At 56.3% G+C, this 20,955-nt stretch overlaps 1 protein-coding gene across 2 annotated transcripts; it reads left to right on the top strand.

Annotated features, from left to right (window-relative positions):
* Positions 1–256: 256 nt before the first annotated feature.
* CUL7 (cullin 7) lies at positions 257–20,213 on the top strand. Of its 2 annotated transcripts, none has more exons than XM_066250598.1 (26): positions 257–678; positions 1,559–2,146; positions 2,928–3,079; positions 3,218–3,715; positions 4,912–5,050; positions 5,151–5,347; positions 5,646–5,877; positions 7,479–7,716; positions 7,798–7,903; positions 9,752–9,979; positions 10,253–10,343; positions 10,445–10,616; positions 10,755–10,860; positions 11,152–11,247; positions 11,418–11,593; positions 12,119–12,252; positions 12,591–12,770; positions 13,016–13,122; positions 13,233–13,415; positions 15,873–16,033; positions 16,200–16,416; positions 16,527–16,812; positions 18,241–18,386; positions 19,175–19,301; positions 19,385–19,590; positions 19,823–20,213. In XM_066250598.1, the coding sequence occupies exons 2-26, from the start codon at positions 1,567–1,569 to the stop codon at positions 20,144–20,146; spliced, it is 5,082 nt and encodes a 1,693-aa protein (XP_066106695.1). In that variant the 5' UTR covers positions 257–678; positions 1,559–1,566; the 3' UTR covers positions 20,147–20,213. The 2 variants fall into 2 exon arrangements, with proteins under 2 accessions (XP_066106695.1, XP_066106665.1); XM_066250568.1 differs by having other exon boundaries at positions 16,527–16,830.
* The last annotated feature ends 742 nt before the right edge of the window (positions 20,214–20,955 follow it).

The following is a 20,955-nucleotide window of genomic DNA, read 5'->3' as shown; positions in this document are numbered from 1 at the left end:
ATGGGGGGTGGGGGAGACAGGAGCAAACAGATGCTTGGGGCAGAGAAAGGGAAGGACAATATGGAACAAAGTCTGCGGCTGCAGTTCCCTCGTTTCCAGGCATACCCCTTCTCTCCGTTCCTTCATAGGTAATGGAGGAGGGGGTAATAAATGACCTCTAAGGTCTTTTCCAGTTCTGACTTGGGGAAACCGGGAAGACACTTCCGGTGGCAGGAGGGAGCACGAAAAGGAAGAGGAAAGGGCGGTGCAGAGGAGGAGGTGCTGCGCGTCGCCGAGGTGGCACCCACGGCTCCTCCCCAGGGCTCTCCTAGGGCCCCTAGCTTTCCGCTGGGTGCAGCGGAAATAAGCAGAGGCTCTGGGAGGGTGGCTGAGCCCCCAGAGCTGGTGTGGGTACCATGGGTTCTGACCTGACCTGACTTGTCTCGGCGGTTTCACACCAGCGCGTGCGCTGGTGGAGACAGTAGCCCTGCCCCTGGGCGCTGAGTCCCTGCGCGCCACGCCCCCTTCCCGAACGTGTGTCTTACGGAAGCACGCCCCCTCCCGCCTCTCCGCCTCGACCCCCTTGGGGGGCCCAGGCGGGGCCCAAATCTCCACCAGCCAGCATCGCCGCCATCATCTGCGCCGCGTCCCTAGCTCCGCGAAGGACAGGCCTTGCACCAGGACTCCCATCGATCTAAGGTGGCCAGAGCCCCGCCGCGGCCCTCTGCCCCTACCCTGGGTCCCCCACCCACCCACTAGCCCACCGATCCTTGCTCCGCACCCGACCTCGCATTCCCCCATTTCACTGCACCTTGCGATTTTCATTTATCCTGCCCAGCCACCCATTCCATCTTGTTGCGCGCCCCCGGGCTTCTCGGGTATGTGACGCTGGTCCTTCTAGCTTCGCGCCCCTCATCCATCGGGTCTCCCAGGCACTTTGCCCGGGGCTTCGCATTGCCTTTACAGGCCTTGCGTTACCCCAAAGGGCCTTGCTACTCCAGTGCCTCCAGTCATGGGTGCCTGCAGCCCACCAGCCCCTCCCAGCCCATCGCGCCTTGCGCCCTACTCTTGGTCTCTCCTCCGCGACCTGCACTCCTGAGCTTCAAGCATTGGAGCTAGCACCGCTTCCCACACACAATCCAGTGTTGCTGTCCAGCCCCCCCACACACACACACACACACAGTCCCCAACACCCAGCTCTGGGCTGCACATACCCCTTCCCAGGGCTGCCTCCACTTGTCCCAGGACCTTGGGATTCCCTTATAAACTCTAAGGCGGCCAAGGTGGCCCAGCCCCCACTGCCCCTTCCCGCTGCTCCAAACCGACCCACTGCAGGCTGTAGGACCTTAGATCGTCCTTTTAGCCCCCAGGTTTTCTATTCGCTCAGAACAAACACCCCAGTGTTCCTCTGCTTAGGCCGGCTCCACCCAGCCTGCCTCAGGCAGCTCCTGGGCCCTGCCATACCCCACCCAGCGCAACAGCTGGTGCCACATTTGCTTCCCCTCTCCTGGATGTCCTTGATTTTCTGACCTCCCCTCTCACACTCGCTTTCCTGTTCTCTTTTCCTTGTTTGTCCCAGGTGCCAGGATGGTGGGGGAGCTCCGGTACAGGGAATTCAGAGTGCCCCTGGGGCCTGGCTTGCACGCCTATCCTGATGAGCTGATCCGCCAGCGAGTGGGCCACACGGGGCATCTTGAGTACCAGATCCGCTGGCTCCTCCTCAGGCGCGGGGAGGATGGGGAGGGGGGCTCTAGCCAAGTGGACTGCAAGGCTGAGCACATCCTACTCTGGATGTCCAATGAGGAGATCTATGCCAACTGCCACAAGATGCTGGGCGAGGACGGCCACATCATTGGGCCTTCCCAGGAGTCTGCAGGGGAGACTGGGGTCCTGGACAAATCTGTGCTGAGGGAGATGGAAACCGACGTGAAGTCCCTGATTCAGAGGGCCCTTCGGCAGCTGGAGGAGTGTGTGGGCACCATCCCTCCTGCTCCTCTGCTTCACACTGTCCACGTGCTCAGCGCCTACGCCAGCATTGAGCCCCTCACTGGGGTCTTCCGAGACCCCAGGGTCCTGGACTTGCTCATGCACATGTTGAGTAGTCCTGATTATCAGGTTCGCTGGAGCGCCGGCCGGATGATACAAGCCCTGGCCTCTCATGATGCTGGTGAGAAGCGCGGGGAGGGCGGGGGAGTAGGAGAGGGGCTGGGGCGGCTGAGGGCCTCACAGGATGCTATAACAGGAGCCTATGACCCCATCAGTAGGACATGATCTGTTTCCCTTCTCTCAGAGTTGGAAGAAAAGGAGGCAGGGAGGTAGGTGTGGGCATCTCTGCAGAAAGAGGCAAGACTGAGTCCCCAAGAACCTCCATGCAAAGGAAGAGATGAGGTTTTATAAACTATTACAGGATATACATACATACATACATACATATATATATATATATATATATATATATATATATTCATTCATATATGTGAAAAAGTAAATCTGGCTTTCAAAGGAAATCAGCAAACCTTATCATTCCTAGTTTGTGGTGGAAAGATAATTGGACTTTGCCTGACCAGGTGGTGGCGCAATGGATAGAGCGTCAATCTGGGATGTGGAGGACCCAGGTTCAAACAACCGAGGGCACCGGCTTGAGCCCAAGGTCTCTGGCTTGAGCAAGGGGTCACTCAGTCTGCTGTAGCCCCCATCCCCATCAAGGCACATATGAGAAATCAATCAATGAACAACTAAGATGCTGCAACAAAGAATTGCTGCTTCTCGTCTCTCTCCCTTCCTGTCTGTCCCTATCTGTCCCTCTGTCTCTCTATGTCTCTGTCACACACACACACACATACAAAAAGAAAGAAAAATAATTGAACTAAGGGAGTGGGGGTGTCTAGGAGAGATGCCTGGGAAAGGTGGGATTAGGGAGCAGTTATTGACTAGAGTGTGGGTTACAGGGACCCGTACCCAGATTCTCCTGTCACTGAGCCAGCAGGAGGCCATTGAGAAGCACCTGGATTTTGACAGCCGCTGTGCTCTGCTGGCTCTGTTTGCACAGGCCACGCTTTCCGAACATCCCATGTCTTTCGAGGGAATCCAGCTGCCACAGGTATTCTGTCGTGGGCATTGGGGATGGAGCCGTGAAGACCTAGGGACCAGGCCTTTACCCGTGTCCATAAAGGACCGTGTAGAGGGAGGGGCGAAGGCTGGGACAAAGTGGACATCGGGCAAAGGTTGTGTCCTACAGGTCCCAGGAAGGCTGCTCTTCTCCCTGGTGAAACACTATTTGCACGTCACCTCCCTCTTGGATCAGCTGAATGACAGTACTGCAGAACTAGGCGGCCAGAACAGGTCTCTCGAAGAGCTGAGTAGGGAAAGGGGTCGGCTGGAGCTGGAATTCAGCATGGCCATGGGCACCCTGATCTCAGAGCTGGTACACGCCATGCGCTGGGACTGGGCCTCGAGCAGAGAGGGGCCCTTGGCTCGGTCCTCCTGTTCCATCTTCCAGCCCCAGCTGGCAGATGCAGGCCTGGGGCTGCCACCCGCCCAGGCCCGGCCCGCCCTCAGGAGGTCAAGGCGGTTTCGCCCTCGCTCTGAGTTCGCAAGCGGCAATACCTACGCCTTGTACGTGCGGGATACACTGCAGCCGGGGATGCGAGTGCGCATGCTGGACGACTACGAGGAGATCAGTGCTGGGGACGAGGGCGAGTACCAGCAGAGCAACAGTGGAATGCCCCCTGTGCAGGTGAGCGAGGGAGCGCACGGTGCTGGGACACTACTGGGTGGGGACCCCCTTTTTTTTTCTTTTTAATTTATTGATTTTAGTGAGAGAGAAAGGGAGAGATACAGAGAAACAGGAACATTGAGTTCTTTCTGCATGTGCCCTGACCGTGGATCAAACCAGCAACCTCTGCACTTTGAGACAATGCTCTAACCAACTGAGCTATCCAGCCAGGGCCCTTTTCTTTTTCTTTCTTTTTTTTTTTTGTATTTTTCTGAAGCTGGAAACGGGGAGAGACAGTCAGACAGACTCCCGCATGCGCCCGACCGGGATCCACCCGGCACGCCCACCAGGGGCGAAGCTCTGCCCACCAGGGGGCGATGCTCTGCCCCTCCGGGGCGTCTCTCTGCCGTGACCAGAGCCACTCTAGCGCCTGGGGCAGAGGCCAAGGAGCCATCCCCAGCGCCCGGGCCATCTTTGCTCCAATGGAGCCTTGGCTGCAGGAGGGGAAGAGAGAGACAGAGAGGAAGGGGGGGTGGAGAAGCAAATGGGCGCTTCTCCTATGAGCCCTGGCCGGGAACCAAACCCGGGTCCCCCACACGCCAGGCCGACGCTCTACCGCTGAGCCAACCGGCCAGGGCTCTTTATTTTATTTGTTTTTTTTTTTTTTTTGATAGAGTGAGAGGAAGGGAGAGATGGGACTGGCAACCTTAGCACTCCCGGGCGACGCCCCAGTCCCTGTACCCCAGTGCAGGGCTGTGGGGGATGTTTTTGGGTGATGCAGAGCTGGGGCTTCCATGCACAGGGCTCCGGCAGGTTGCCCAAGGAGAACACCTCCAAGGGTCAGCAATTGAGAAGGGAGACCATTTGGAGGACCAAGGAAATCTGGAGTTAGGAGGCTATGAGGTCAGGAAGACTCCCAGGAAGGAACTGATATAGCAAGACTCTCCCAAAGGCCAGGGTCAGGGAGACAGCGTGGCTGAGACCAGGAGAAAGTCTAGGCCATAAGCCATCAAGGACAGGTGAGAGGAGAGCCAGCCCAGCCCCAGTAGGGGCGGGCACCCTGGGTGTGGGCTTGTGTTCTCACTATACCAGTGTTTGGCTGTCTATAGCTTTTTCTACACCTGGCCAGTATGTGTGTCCTCATCAATGGGCCCCAGTCAGTCATGAATTGATCTCTCTATTCCCCTTTTCTTTCTTTTTTTCCCCATGTCTCCTAGGTGCTGTGGGAATCGATAGGCCGCACCTATTGGGTACACTGGCACATGCTAGAGATCCTGGGTTTTGAGGAAGACATGGAGGACATCGTGGAGGCTGATGAGTACCAGCGGGCAGTGGGCAGCGGAGCCCAGGGTATAGGTGAGCCCAGAGAGGAAGCTGGAGGAAGCTCGGAGCACAGGAGCAATGGTCTGGCTGGGTGGGCAGTGACATCTCTGCGCCTTGTGCCCCATGCCCACAGCCTGGCTCTCCTGGCGATGGAAACCCATGACCGAGCTCTATGCTGCGCCCTACGTGCCGCCGGAGGACGAAGATGCTGAGGAGAGCGAACACCTGACCCAGCCTGAATGGTGGGAGCTCCTCTTCTTCATCAAGAAGCTGGACGGACCAGACCATCAGGAGGTTCTCCAGATTCTCCAGGAGAACCTGGATGGGGAGGTAGAGTTGGCCCGGAGACACACGGAAGTTGGGGGGCTCCAGTGCGAGGGCTGGACTGTGACAGAGCACTTGGAAGGCTCAGGATGGGAGGTGGAGGTTGACAGTGGAAGGGGCTGAAGGGGAGGGGTCTAAAATGTCCGGAGGTGTTGGCAGGTTGTTTGAGAAGAGCTAGCTGCCAGCCGTGAGAGGCTCAGGATGCAGAGGCAACTACAGAGCCCCCGCCCCCCCACCCAGTGCCCCTGGAGCATCCGTGCTTGCAGGGTGGCTTGTAGTGAGAAGAGCTCCTCCCTGATGACAGATTCTGGATGGCGAGATCCTGGCTGAGCTGGCTGTGCCCGTCGAGTTGGCCCAGGACCTGCTGCTGGCACTGCCACAGCGACTTGATGAGAGTGCTCTCAGGGACCTGCTCAACTGCCGTGTCTACCGGAAATACGTGCTCAAGGCTGTGGCGGGGCAGCTGGCTGACCCAGCCCTGCTGGAAGCCCAGGCCCAGCCTCCTCGGGGAGCAGCAGATGCAGCCCAAGCGGAAGGTGAGGCCCAGACAGACAGCCGCTCTGCCACGTGGCCTCGAGGAGGGTGCGAGCCAGGTGGTGACATGGCACTGCTGATTTTGTGCAGTCCTGTCTGGAGGAGACGGAACCTTAGAGAGAAGCTCAAACTTAGAGACAAGCAATGAATGAGAAAAGTAGACATTGTGCTCCCTCCAAAGAATGAGGGAGGATGTAAAGTTAGAAAATTGAGAGAATTTAAAAGCCTTCAAAAGCCCACCCCCCACATTTAATTTTTCCTATTGCCAGGAAAAACAAATTATTGCACTCTCTCAGATATAGGGAAATGCTCGATTTTTGTGGTCAGGAAGCTGTTTTGCAATTTTAATGATATAAAATTTGTCATAAAGCTGTCTTTTTAAGTATATTATCAGATTCCAAAACCTAACTTATTTTTGTTAGGTTTTTTTTTTTTTTCCCCCACCCACGGCCCATGGGGGCTTGTCTCCAAGACCTGAAACTGAGAGCCACCAGTCAGTCATGTGTCAATGGAAGTACTATAGCATGTTAGGTTTTATTTATTCATTTTAGAGAGAGGAGAGAGAGAGAAGAGATAGAGGAGCAGGAAGCATCAACTCCCTTATGTGCCTTGACCAGGCAAGCCCGGGGTTTTGAACTGGTGACCTCACCATTCCAGGTCGAAGCTTTATCTACTGTGCCACCACAGGCCACACCCCCAAAACTTAACTTTTAAGGGGGTAAAACAAATCAAAAAACATTTTTGCATTTTTGCCTGACCTGTGGTGGTGCAGTGGATAAAGCTTCGACTGGAATGGTGAGGTCGCCGGTTTGAAACCTTGTGCTTGCCCGGTCAAGGCACATCTGGGAAGAAACTACTACAAGTTGATGCTCCCCACTCCTCCCTGCTCTCTCTTTTTCTCTCTTAAAAAAAAAATTAGGAGAAATTAGGAAATAAGGTTAAGAGTTGCCTGACCTGTGGTGGCGCAATGGATAAAGCGTCAACCTGGAATGCTGAGGTCACCGGTTCGAAACCCAGGGCTTGCCTGGTCAAGGCACATATGAGAGTTGATGCTTCCTGCTCCTCCCCTCCACCTCTCTCCTCTCCAAAATGAATAAATAAAATCTTTAAAAAGATAAAAAAGATTAAGAGTTACAAATCACCTGACCAGGCAGTGGCTCAGTGGATAGAGCATTGCACAAGGACATGGAGGACCCAGGTTCAAAACCCTGAGGTCGCCAGCTTGAGCGCGGGCTCACCAGCTTAAGTGTGACATTGCTGGCCTGAGCATGGGATCATAGACATGACCCCATGGTTGCTGGCTTGAACTCAAAGGTTGTTGGCTTGAAGTCCAAAGGTCGCTGGCTTGAGCAAGGGTTCACTCAATCTGCTGTAGCCCCCTCGCCCCCAGTCAAGACATATGAGAAAGCAATGAACAATTAAGGTCCGGCAACTATGAGTTGATGCTTCTCATCTCTCTCCCTTCCTGTCTGTCTGTCCCTATCTGTCTCTCTCTCTCTGTCTCTCATGTCTCTGCCACAAAAAAAAAGTTACAAATCTATCGTTTTCTGATCCTTCATAACACTAAGAGTGGCCGATTCTTGTGACTTTCCTCATCCTACAGCAAAAGACCCTCCGACGCAGTGTCCTGGCAGCCCCCTGAAACATCTGGTGGAGGGGTCTGGGCCGGCTGGGAAGATTGTCCTGGACCTGGCACAAGCGCTCAGCGCCGAGGGGACCCAGGAGAGCGAGGTCAAGTCGCTGCTATTGCGGCTGCAGCGGCAGCCCCAGCCCTTCCTCATGCTGATGCAGAGCCTCGACACTCCAGCGGCCAACAGGGCCCTGCACCTGGCTGTTCTGAGGTGATGGGGTGCGGAGGGGTGGGGCGGGCACGGGGGCCACTGAGGCTGGCCACACAGCTCTCCTCCCGCTCCTGCCCCCAGAGTCCTGATGCGTCTGGTGGACTTCCCTGAGGCACTGCTGCTCCCCTGGCATGAGGCCATGGATGCCTGCATGGTCTGCCTGCGGTCCCCAGACACTGACCGAGAGGTACTCTGCCTTGCTCTGGGGACATGCTGAAAGTGGAGGACACGAGGTGGCCTCTGATGAGGCAGACCACCTGGGTGGGGCTCTGAAGGGCATGGTAGAACCTTTCTGCCCTTGGTTTGGGTTTTGTTTTGTTTTTGTTTGTTTTTTTGTATTTTTCTGAAGCTGGAAACGGGGAGGCAGTCAGTCAGACTCCCGCATGCGCCCAACCGGGATCCACCCGGCCCGCCCACCAGGGGGCAATGCTCTGCCCATCTGGGGCGTTGCTCTGTTGCAACCAGAGCCATTCTAGCGCCTGAGGTAGAGGCCACAGAGCCATCCTCAGCGCCCAGGCCAACTTTGCTCCAGTGGAGCCTTGGCTGTGGGAGGGGAAGAGAGAGACAGAGAGGAAGGAGAGGGGGAGGGGTGGAGAAGCAGATGGGCACTTCTCCTGTGTGCCCTGGACGGGAATTGAACCCAGGAGTCCTGCATGCCAGGCCGACGCTCCACCACTGAGCCAACCAGCCAGGGCGGGTTTTGTTTTTTAAGTTGAATATTATTGCTTTAAAAAGGTATATATTCACATAGTTCACAAATCAAAACGATATAACAAAGTATACACTGAGTATTCTCCCTCCCTCCCAAATCCCTGTTTTCCCAGCGACACCCCACCCCACCCCACCCCTTAGTGGTCACCAGTTGTATCAATTCATAAGTCTTGCCTGTGTTTCTTTTTTTTTTTTTTTTTTTTTAGAACTATATGATTCCTTTATTTTTTATTTATTCATTTTAGACAGGAGAGGGAGAGACAGAGAGAGAGGAGAGACAGAGAGAGAGAAGGGGGGAGGAGCTGGAAGCATCAACTCCCATATGTGCCTTGACCAGGCAAGCCCAGGGTTTCGAACCGGCAACCTCAGCATTTCCAGGTCGAGACTTTATCCACTGTGCCACCACAGGTCAGGCGCCTGTGTTTCCTTATGCAAATATAAACAAACCCAAATGTATGATCTTATTTACCATCTCTAATTCTTTTTTAAGATTTTATGTATTCATTTTAGAGAGAGGAGAGATAGAAAAGGGGGAAGGAGGAGCGGGAAGCATCAACCCCTAGTTGCTTCCCATATGTGCCTTGACCGAGCAAGCCTAGGGTTTCCAACCGGTGACCTCAGTGTTTCCAGGTCAACGCTTTATCTGTTGCGCCACCACAGGTCAGGTGCCACCTCCTTTTTCACACGAAAGGTTATGTCCATATTACATTAAGAGCCTCAATGGCTCCCTTTTTGTTACTCCTGTAGCGGGTAGGGGAATAAAGGAGGCAGAAGGGACTGTCACATTCCAGACTCCCCTGCCACAAAGACATCCTGGGCACAGAAGGCTAGGGACAGGATCAGAGAACTGGGGTCATGGTGGCAGTGGACATCTGCAGGACACACCTTCAGCTGTTACCTAGATTTGAGTTTCTGAGATGGACTCACTGAGTGTGCGTACACACATCGGGGCCCTCTCAGTCCCTCCTTGCTGACAGATGTTTGCTTAGTGCCTGAGGATCTCAAAATGCAGCCCCACAACTGGCTCTGGGGACAGGTGGGCCTGAAAAGAAACAGGCTGGGATGCTCTCCTATTGCACACATGATCAGTAGTTGAGAACCCCAGGGGGGCAGGGCCTCCAGGCTTTGCTGTTTCGGTTTGTATTTGGTGGTTCTCTCGCTCTGCACAGCTCTCGTGTCTACCCCATCCCTGTCTTTTCACTTCCTCACTGTCTTGTTCATTGCGGGAGCCCCAGCACCCAGCACCCAGCGAGTGTATAGTAAACACTAGTGCAGATGCCGTTGTGACCGGTACCTTTATTCACCTCCTCTGCCGCCTTCCCAGGTGCTCCAGGAACTGATCTTCTTCCTGCACCACCTGGCCTCTGTGAGCAGGGACTATGCTGTGGTGCTCAATCAGCTGGGAGCCCGAGATGCCATCTCCAAGGCCCTGGAAAAGCACTTGGGAAAGCTGGATCTGGCTCAGGAGCTGCGTGACATGGTGTTCAAGTGTGAGAAGCATGCCCACCTCTACCGGAAACTCACCACCAACATCCTTGGAGGCTGTATCCAGGTCAGGAGGAAGGACGGGAGACGCTTGTGGGTTCACAGCTGGGTAAGAATATAAAACCTGAGCCGCGGAGGGGACAGAGTGTGCTTCTGAATTTGGGAAAGGTGGGTGAGTCTAGTAAACCGGGGGGCGTCCGTTCTCTGTGTCTCTGCTGCCCCTGGACCTGCTCTGGCAGTGTTATGAGGAAGTCCCATTGCTGCTGGGTCTTTCTCCATATGTGTTTCTCCATGTTCCTCCCCCCTCCCTCTGCCCTTCTCTCTGATGTTCCGGCTACAGATGGTGCTGGGTCAGATCGAAGACCACAGACGAACCCACCGACCTATCAACATCCCCTTCTTTGATGTGTTCCTCAAATATCTGTGTCAGGGTTCGTGCCTGTCCCCACATTACTCCATGTCCCCATACCTACATCTGTTTTCCCTCCACACCTACTAGGCTGTGACCGCCACCCCTTCCCACTGCCCCCAGGCTCCAGTGTGGAAGTGAAGGAGGACAAGTGCTGGGAGAAGGTGGAGGTGTCCTCCAACCCGCAGCAGGCCGGCAAGCTGACAGACCGCAACCCCAAGACCTACTGGGAGTCCAACAGCAGCACCGGCTCCCACGCCATCACCCTGCACATGCGCCAGGGTGCCCTCATCAGGTAACTCGCTTCGTGCATATGTTGGCCACACCTACACTTTCTCACACTTTCCCTGTGTTGTCAAAGGGTCCCCTTGGTTCTGTTTACAAGGGCAGGACTGGTTCCAGTTCCAATTTGGTTCCTCTTCCCTGCTCCCAGGCAGCTGACCCTGATGGTGGCTAGCAAAGACTCAAGCTACATGCCGGCCAGGGTGGTGGTGTTCGGGGGCGACAGCACCAGCTCTCTTAACACAGAACTCAACTCGGTAGGGAGCCCTCTGCCGTTAGACCACCCCTCACTGGATCAACCCTCCCAGCCAGCCTCCTACCTTTCTCCTTGTTTTGTGCCCCATGGAAAGTAGAGACCTCTGTCCCTGTGTGAGTGTAGTGGCATCAGACCCTGTACAGTGAGGGTGGCCTTCGCACCCTTTCATCGGGACCAGACATAGCCCGGGGCTGGGGAAGGGAGGGACACAGTGAGGGGACAGGAACAGGCTGTGCTGTCAGCACTCTTATCCACACATGTCGAGGTGACAGCCCTCCCTATCCCCTGCCAGGTCAATGTGATGCCCTCCGCCAGCCGGGTGATCATCCTGGAGAACCTCAACCGCTTCTGGCCCGTCATCCAGATTCGCATAAAGCGCTGCCAGCAGGTGGGGGGAGGGCAGGGGTGTGAGGTGTGGCCTCTAACTGCTGTAGTCTTGGGCCAGGGCTCCAGCCCGGGTCATGGGCAGCTCCAAGAGTGAGGCACAAGGGTGTGGCTGACTCCAGCCCATCATGAAGAGAGTGTGGATGGGTAAAAACAGACCTGTGTGCCCTGCAGGGTGGCATCGACACACGCATCCGGGGGCTGGAGGTCCTGGGCCCCAAGCCCACGTTCTGGCCGGTGTTCCGGGAGCAGCTGTGTCGACACACACGCCTCTTCTACATGATTCGGTCACAGGCCTGGAGCCAAGACATAGCGGAGGACCGCAGGAGCCTCCTGCACCTGAGTTCTAGGTGTGTGCGAGTGTGTGTGTGTGTCTGTGTGTGTGTGTGTCTGTGTGTGTGCAGGTGAGAGGATCGCAGAGGCCGCTGGGTGGGTTCTATGGAGGGTGTAAGATAGAGAGGGAACCCGCTTGGGGAGGGGCTGCCATATTCTACATTTTGAGGATGGGAGGAAAGAAGAAAGAGATTTGCCTAACCTGTGCTTGCTCAGTAGATAGAGCATTGACCTGGAACGCTGAGGTTGCTGATTTGAAACCCTGGGCTTGCCTGGTCAAGACACATATGGGAGTTGATGCTTCCTGCTCCTCCCCCCTTCTGTCTCTCTCTCTAAAATCAATAAATAAAATCTTGAAAAAAAAATTTCTCTGGTAGGCTGGGCATGGGATGTGCCAGTTAACATATGGGGAGTTGTTAAGTACTGAGTCGGGAGGATTTGGTCTGGTTGCTGGGGTGAGCTGGCAGTCTCAGTCTGGTTGGATAGTGGGGTCACTTATGCCTTGAGCCCCTGACACCTTCCTCCTCCATCCTCATCCCCAGACTCAATGGGGCACTGCGCCAGGAGCAGAATTTTGCTGATTACTTCCTCCCTGATGATGAAGCCGCCCAAGCACTGGGCAAGACCTGCTGGGAGGCCCTGGTCAGCCCCCTGGTGCAGAACATCACCTCCCCCGGTAACCATCCCGAGCCCCGGCCCCCTTTACCATCCCGGTGTTGCCCCACTCACCAGCCTCTTCTTGCTCCACCCTGGAGCCATCCGGCTTGTGCTCGTGGCACTTTTGGGACCTGCGTGTGTGTTTGGAACCCCAGTGCCCCCGTTCTCACAGCCCAGGGGCCACCTCCTTTCCCATGTCTCTCAGGTGCCAGCTGACACCATAAGATCAGGAGGGGCTTTTCCCCCTCTCTCCCCCTTCTCAGTCTGTCTAGTTGCTCGTTCTCCACGCTCGTCCTGCAGCCTCTCCCACTGTCCTGGAGACATGCCCTGCCTTGGCTTGTTTTCCCTGCCCTCTAGATGAGGACGGCGTCAGCCCCCTGGGCTGGCTGCTGGACCAGTACCTGGAGTGTCGGGAGGCTGCCCACAACCCCCAGAGCCGTGCAGCAGCTTTCTCCTCGAGGGTACGCCGCCTCACCCACCTGCTGGTGCACGTGGAGCCCTGTCAGGTGCCCGCCGCGGGGATGGCCACTCAGCTCAGTGAGTACCAGGGAGTCCAGGTGGGAACTTGGTTAGGGGCACCGCCCTGTGCATCCCCACTCACAGGCTCCGGCTTCTCCCCTTCTCCCCCACCCTCCGCACGTGCTCAGACTATCCATCTTTCAGATGTGTGTCTCCCTCACCCAGGAGCATCATTTGGGGTGGTACCATGTCAGGAAAGGCCCCAGGGCTCACCCTTGAATGGCTTCCTCCACTTGTCTCTGTCCCTCCGTCTGTCTCCACAGAGGACAGAAACAGAAGCCACAGCTGGAGCTCTCTAGCCACCGGGGGCCTTCCCAGCAGCATCGTAAAAAACCTGACCCGCTGCTGGAAGGCTGCGGTGGAGGAGCAGGTGAGCAGGGGCCGGGAGGAGGCAGGGGCGGGGGCGGGTCGGGGGCGGGCGTGGAATCAGAGCTGCGGCTGGTTGGATTGCCTCCTCACGCTGCTGCGCCATCTCCGCAGGTGAACAGTTTTCTGACCTCACACTGGCGAGATGATGACTTTGTGCCACGCTACTGCGAACACTTTAATAAACTGCAGAAGTCGAGCTCCGAGCTGTTTGGGCCACGGGCAGCCTTCTTGCTGGCGCTGCAGAACGGCTGTGCTGGGGCCTTGTTGAAGCTCCCGTTTCTCCGAGCTGCCCACGTAAGCCTCCCGCCCACGCCTCCGCCTCTTCCCCAGATTCTGCCTTCCCCCACCCCCTCCAGATGTCCCCCCTCCATGCCCATTCAACAAGCAACGTGTATCAGCATATGACCACGGTATCAACAATTCAAAGAAAAATAGTGACCCCCAGCACGCTGTCCTCTCTGTCTTGACATACTTTCTCCCGTTTGAATGCATGCTTTAAGGGTTTACTCACGAGTAGCTGAGATGCTTTATCCTGTTTTCCTTGATGACTACATTTAAAAGCCTCTCCCAGTGTTGTTTGCCCTCATTTTTTATTTGTGCATAAATTCCATCTAATGAATACTATAACTTACCCATTCCCATCATCCTATAAATATTTAACAGGCGCTTAAAATGTGTCAGGCACTGTGATAAGAGCTGAAGATAGACAAAGTTCCTCCCTTTAAAAACTTATAGTCTTGGCCCTGGCCGGTTGGCTCAGTGGTAGAGCGTTGGCCTGGCGTGCAGAAGTCCCGGGTTCAATTCCCGGCCAGGGCACACAGGAGAGGCGCCCATCTGCTTCTCCACCCCTCCCCCTCTCCTTCCTCTCTGTCTCTCTCTTCCCCTCCCGCAGCCGAGGCTCCATTGGAGCAAAGATGGCCCGGGCGCTGGGGATGGCTCTGTGGCCTCTGCCCCAGGTGCTAGAGTGGCTCTGGTCGCAACAGAGCGACGCCCCGGATGGGCAGAGCGTTCGCCCCATGGTGGGCGTGCCGGGTGGATCCCGGTAGGGCGCATGCAGGAGTCTGTCTGACTGTCTCTCCCTGTTTCCAGCTTCAGGAAAAAAAAACAACAACTTATAGTCTTGGCCCTGGCCAGTTGGCTCAGTGGTAGAGCGTTGGCGTGCAGAAGTCCCGGGTTCGATTCCCGGCCAGGGCACACAGGAGAGGCGCCCATCTGCTTCTCCACCCCTCCCCCTCTCCTTCCTCTCTGTCTCTCTCTTCCCCTCCCGCAGCCGAGGCTCTATTGGAGCAAAGATGGCCCAGGCACTGGGGATGGCTCCTTGGCCTCTGCCCCAGGCGCTAGAGTGGCTCTGGTCACAACAGAGCGACGCCCCGGATGGGCAGAGCATCGCCCCCTGGTGAGCAGAGAGCGTCGCCCTCTGGTGGGCTTGCCGGGTGGATCCCGGTCGGGCGCATGTGGGAGTCTGTCTGACTGTCTTTCCCCGTTTCCAGCTTCAGAAAAATACAAAAAAAAAAAACAACAAAAAAAACACAACTTATAGTCTTGTCCCTGGCCAGTTAATTCAGTCTGTTAGAGCGTCCTCCCAAAATGACAAGGTTGCGGGTTCAATCCCTGATCAGGGCACACTTGGAAAGCAACCAGTGAATGCACAAATAAATGGAACAACAAATGAATGCTTCCCTTCCCCCTTCCCTCTCTCCTTCCTCTCTCTGTCTCTTAAAAAAAAAAAAAAAAAAAAAAACACACACACAAAAAAAATATACTTACAGTCTTGCCCAACTTGTGGTGGTGCAGTGGAACAAGTATTGACCTGACTGCTGAGGTTTGAAACCCCTGCCCGGTCAGGGGCAGACAGGAAGCAACTATGAGTTGATACTTCCCACTTCTCCTCCACTGCCTTTCTCTCTCTCTCTGTCTCTCTCCCCCCCCACTCTCCCCCTCCTTTTCCTCCCTAAATTAAATAAATAAAATCTTAAAAAACAGAAAAAACTTCTAGTCTTCTAGAAAAGACACAGAATTAATTAAGCAAATGATAACTAAAATGTGATAGGCTCTCTGATAAGCAGAGAATGGTACAAAGGGAGCGTGAGACGGCGGCTCAGTAACCCTGCAGTGTGACTGTCTTTGTACACAGAACTTATTCCCTCATATTAATTTTTTTTTTATTTTTTCCTAAGCTGGAAACGGGGAGGCAGTCAGACCCCCGCATGTGCCCGACTGGGATCCACCAGGCATGCCCACCAGGGGGCAATGCTTTGCCCCTCTGGGGCGTGCTCTGTTGCATCCAGAGCCATTCTAGCGCCTCAGGCAGAGGCCACAGAGCCATCCCCAGCACCCGGGCCATCTTTGCTCCAATGGAGCCTCGCTGCCTGAGGGGAAGAGAGAGACAGGAAGGAGAGGGGGAGGGGTGGAGAAGCAAATGGGCGCCTCTCCTGTGTGCCCTGGCCGGGAATCGAACCCGGGACTCCTGCATGCCAGGCCGACGTTCTACCGCTGAGCCAATCGGCCAGGGCCTCATATTAAATTCTTGTTGTTAGTTTGACTTTCAGACATGCTTTATATGAAAAAACACATCATAATTATTAATATTGTTGAGTTGCCCGATTGTTAATGACTTTATAAAACAGTTTCGTGAAAGTGTTGAGCAACTTACCAAGCGCTGACCATATTCATGGTGTGGGCCTCGGCGCACTGCCCCACTGCCCACCTCCACGCGCCCCTTCTCGGTTTCCCTGTCTTCCCGCCGCCCAGGTGAGCGAGCAGTTTGCCCGGCACATTGACCAGCGGATTCAGGGCAGCCGGATTGGGGGGGCTCGGGGGATGGAGATGCTGGCGCAATTGCAGCGGTGCCTAGAAACCGCCCTGGTTTTCTCTGGCCTGGAGATCGCCACCACCTTCGAGCATTACTACCAGTGAGTGCGCACCTGTGAAGTGAGCCCTGGGGGAGGCAGGATGGCAAGAGCGGGGCGGCGCAAGGGGCCTGGGCGTCTGGGGTCCGGGAAGACCTGGGGCCTGGAGCGGGAGGCCGGGCGGAGCCTAGTGCCACCCTGAGGCTGGCCCGGGCTGTGTGTGCTGCAGGCACTACATGGCGGACCGGCTCCTGAGCCTGGGCTCGAGCTGGCTGGAGGGCGCTGTGCTGGAGCAGATCGGCTCCTGCTTCCCCAGCCGCCTCCCCCAGCAGATGCTGCAGAGCCTAAGCACCTCGGAGGAGCTGCAGCGCCAGTTCCACGTCTACCAGCTCCAGCGGCTGGATCAGGAACTCCTGAAACTGGAGGACACAGAGAAGAAGATACAGGTGGGGGCCAGGGAAGGGATGAGCGGGTGGGAGGCTAGGGAAGAAGAGCGCGCAGAGCAGACCAGAGGCGGCTCACCGGCGTTGGGGGGGACCTTGTGTTCCTTCTACAGGTGGGTCATGAGGCCAGCGGCAAGGAGCAGGAGAGAGAGGGCGAAGAAGCAGCCTGGGAAGCTGGGGCAGCAGGTGCCGCAGGTGGGACGGGGGCAGTGGAGGAGGAGGAGGAGGAGGAGAATGAGGACCTCTACTACGAAGGGGCAATGCCGGAAGTGTCTGTGCTCGTCTTGTCAGCACGCTGCTGGCCCACTGCTTCCATCTGCCACACGCTGAACCCCAGAACCTGCCTGCCCTCCTACCTGAGGGGCACTTTGAACCGATACTCCAACTTCTACAACAAGAGTAAGGAGAGAGGCAGAGGTAACTGGGGACTGGGAAGAGATTGGCACACAGGGCAAGAACGTGGGGTTAGGTGGATTTGAGAAGATTGGGCAGGAGCTTAGGTTTGGGTAGGGGTGGGCTATCAGGCATCAGATCCCCAGACTATTGGTGTTTCTGCCCATAAAATAAGAACCAGGACTCTCGCCTGACCAGGCGGTGGCACAGTGGATAGAGAATCAGACTGGGACACGGAGGACCCAGGTTCGAGACTCCAAAGTCACCAGCTTGAGCGCGGGCTCATCTGGTTTGAGCAAAAGCTCACCAGCTTGGACCCAAGGTCGCTGGCTCGAGCAAGGGGTTACTCAGTCTACTGAAGGCCTGCGGTCAAGGCACATATGAGAAAGCAATCAATGAACAACTAAGGTGTTGCAATGAAAAACTAGTGATTGATGCTTCTCATCTCTCCGTTCCTGTCTGTCTGTCCCTGTCTATCCCTCTCTCTGACTCTCTCTCTGTTTCTGGGAGAAAAAAAAAGACCCAGGACTCTCTTTTTTTTTTTTTTTCCTTTTTGTGACAGAGACAGAGAAAGGAATAGATACGGACAAACAGGAAGGGAAAGAGATAAGAAGCATCAATTCTTCGTTGTGGCACCTTAGTTATTCATTGATAGCTTTCTCATATGTGCCTTGACTGGGGGCTCCAGCTGAGCCAGTGACCCCTTGCTCAAGCCATTGATCTTGGGCTCAAGCCAGCAACCTTGGGCTTCAAGCCAGCCACCTTTGGGCTCAGGCTGGTGAGCCCATGCTCAAGCCAACAACCTTGGGGTTTTAGACTTGGGTCCTCCGCGTCCCAGTCCAATACTCTATCCACTGTGTCACTGCCTGGTCAGGCAAGACCCAGGACTGTCCTTGTGGGTGGTGAGAGGAATGGAGGCAGGAGGCACCAGAGGCCAGCAGAAAGGACTCTTATCTCTCCCTCAGTGGTAGGTGTATAGATCCTGGTCAGTCACTGTAATCCAGGCTGCCCCCAGGGGCTGATCCAGGGCTGGGCAGCAACAATGGAGGGGGAAGGGAATTCGATCTGCCCTCAGGGAGTCCCCGACTAACACGGGAGACATGTCTTCTCTCTCTCGGGGATAGTCCAGGTGATGAGAGAGCCCCTGTCCTTCCTTACTTAATGGTTTTGTCTCCCCCTCAAAATGAGGAACTCTTCGAAGGTACTGACTAGAGCCCACATGGTACAGGGCTAGGCTCACGGTGGGCTCCCAGATGCCTGAGGCTCACCTGAGCGGCAGCAGAAGGCTGAGCTCTGAGTGTCCACAAATGCTGGGCTGCATGCTCTGCAGAGACTAGCGGGGTTCAAAGCTCACCCAACGGTGTGCCCTCCCCAAACCCAACTCCCCTCCTTGCCCTGCTCTTTGTCTCCCTCCTCCTCCCTGGTCCTTCTCAGGTCAGAGCTACCCTGCACTGGAGCCGGGCCCGCAGAAGCGGCTGCAGTGGACGTGGCTGGGCCGGGCTGAACTGCAGTTTGGGGACCAGACCCTGCATGTGTCCACCGTGCAGATGTGGCTGCTGCTATATCTCAACGACCTGGAGGTGGCCCAGCTCTCTGTGCCTCCCTGCTTTCTCCCCCCTTCCTACTCTCTCCCCCTTCCTACTCTCTCCCCCTTCCTGCTCTCTCCCCCCCCTGCTCTCTCCCCCTCCCTGCTCTCACCCCCTCCCTGCTCTCTCCCCCTCCCTGCTCTCTCCCCCTTCCTGCTCTCTCCCCTTCCCTACTCACCCCCTCCCTGCTCTCTCCCCCTCCCTGCTCTCTCCCCCTCACTGCTCTCCCCCCTCCCTGCTCTCTCCCCCTACCTGCTCTCTCCCCCTCCCTGCTCTCTCCCCCTCCCTGGTCTCTCCCCTTCCCTACTCTCCCCCTCCCTGCTCTCTCCCCCTCCCTGCTCTCTCCCCCTCATTGCCCTCTCCCCCTCCCTGCTCTTTCCCCCTCCCTGGTCTCTCCCCTTCCCTACTCTCCCCCTCCCTGCTCTTTCCCCCTCCCTGGTCTCTCCCCTTCCCTACTCTCCCCCTACCTGCTCTCTCCCCCTCCCTGCTCTCTCCCCCTTCCTGCTCTCTCCCCTTCCCTACTCTCCCCCTCCCTGCTCTCTCCCCCTCCCTGCTCTCCCCCTCCCTGCTCTCTCCTCCCTCCCTGTTCTCTCCCCCTCCCTGCTCTCTCCTCCCTCCCTGCTCTCTCCTCCCTCCCTGCTCTCTCCCCCTCCCTGCTCTCACCCCTCCCTGCTCTCACCCCCCTTTGTCTCCCCTTTCTTCCTAAACTTTGACTCCCATCCTCCCCTCCCCTTTCCACCCACCCCTCGGGAAGCCCTGAATGTTCGCTGCTCTTCTCCAAGGCGGTCTCCGTGGAGAGTCTGCTGGAGCTCTCGGGGCTCTCTCCAGACACGCTGCAGCAGGCGATTGGGTTTCTTACCTCTTCGAGAGGCCCCCTGGACCTTCACGAGCCAAAGGATGTCCCAGGAGGTATGGATTTAGGGCCGAGAGGCCTGAGCGAGGTCCAGTTGTCGTCAGGGGCCGCCCCGCCGAGTGACCAATGCTTATTTCAGGTGTTCTCAAGATTCGAGATGACAGCGAGGAGCCCAGGCCAAGGAGGGGCAACGTGTGGCTCATCCCACCTCAGACATACCTGAAAGCTGAAGATGAAGAGGGCCGGAACCTGGAGAAGAGACGGAACCTTCTGAGCTGCCTCATTGTCCGCATCCTCAAAGCCTACGGGGATGGGGGGCTGCACATTGACCAGCTTGTCTGCCTGGTAGGCGGGGTGGGCAGTGGCTGAGGGAGCCCTGGGGGGTGCGGTCCACAGGGTGGTAGGTCCATATTGGCAGCCCCTGGTTCACTGTGGTGCCTGTAGGTGTGTGAGGTTGGGTTGCACCTGGTGTCCTTAGAGCTTACCTCCCTGGCAGCTTGTGCTTGGAGTGGAAACTAGACGTGGCCTGAAGCCCGGTGTCTGTGACCTATTGTTCATCCTTCCTTCTCTGTACCAGGTGCTGGAGGCTTGGCAGAAGGGCCCGTGTCCTCCCAGGGGTCTGGTCAGCAGCCTTGGCCGGGGGTCTGCCTGCAACAGTGCCGACGTCCTTTCTAGCATCCTGCACCTGGTGGGCAAAGGCACGGTGAGACGCCACGAAGACCGGCCCCAGATGCTGTCCTATGCAGTCCCCGTGACTGTGATGGAGCCTCACACCGAGTCCCTGAACCCGGGCTCCTCAGGCCCCAACCCACCCCTCACCTTCCACACCCTGCAGATTCGGTCTCGGGGTGTGCCCTATGCCTCCTGCACTGCCACCCAGAGCTTCTCTACCTTTCGGTAACCCTGGAGATGGGATCGGGGCTAGGCAGGGCCGGGCTTTCTACAGAAATAAAGTGCAGGCATGCGTGTGTGGCCTGTGTGGTGACTGCTAGGGACCTTACAGGGGCAGGGAGGGCCTCGCTGGCTGAAAGGGAAGGAGTCCTCTGGTTCCAAGTCTGTCTCAGGCTTCACCAGGAGTCACGACTAGGGTGAGGATGACAGCCTGGGGTGGCAGGAGTCGGTTGTGGTGAGCACCCCCCTCTTGGCAGGGGGTTAAATGGACAGGGTTGGCTCTCTGCCCCTTTTCAAAGGGTGTGTGGTCAGAAGCACGTTGAGCCTGACCTGTGATGGTGCAGTGGATAGAGCGTCAACCTGGAAACGCTGAGGTTGCCGGTTCAAAACCCTGGGCTTACCTGGTCAAGGCACATATGGGAGTTGATGCTTCCTACTCCTCCCCCCCCTTCTCTCTCTCTCTCTCTCTCTCTCTCTCTGTCTCCTCTCTATAATGAATAAATAAAATCTTAAAAAAAAAAAGAAGCACGTTGAGCTACCTGGCAGGCTGGAGACTCAAGCCCATCTTGTCACGTGCAGGGCGGCATGTAACTTGGGCAGACTATCAAACTGTCAAGCTGGGTTCCATTTACCTTCTTTGTGGAATTGGACAACTATAGGATTCTGACAAGCACCAGGTGCCGGAGCATTTGACATGGTGAAGGTTTTGCCAGTGGCCACCATACCCAGCAGTGAGTACACCTCCCTAGGTAAGGCTGACAGGGGGAAGATGATATAAAAGCTCCTTGCAGGCACCCCGGAGAGCCTGAATTTGTCCCC

Source organism: Saccopteryx bilineata, chromosome 1 (assembly GCF_036850765.1).
Source record: "Saccopteryx bilineata isolate mSacBil1 chromosome 1, mSacBil1_pri_phased_curated, whole genome shotgun sequence".
Classification (NCBI taxonomy): domain Eukaryota; kingdom Metazoa; phylum Chordata; class Mammalia; order Chiroptera; family Emballonuridae; genus Saccopteryx; species Saccopteryx bilineata.
This window is presented reverse-complemented; position numbering and strand designations above follow the sequence as displayed.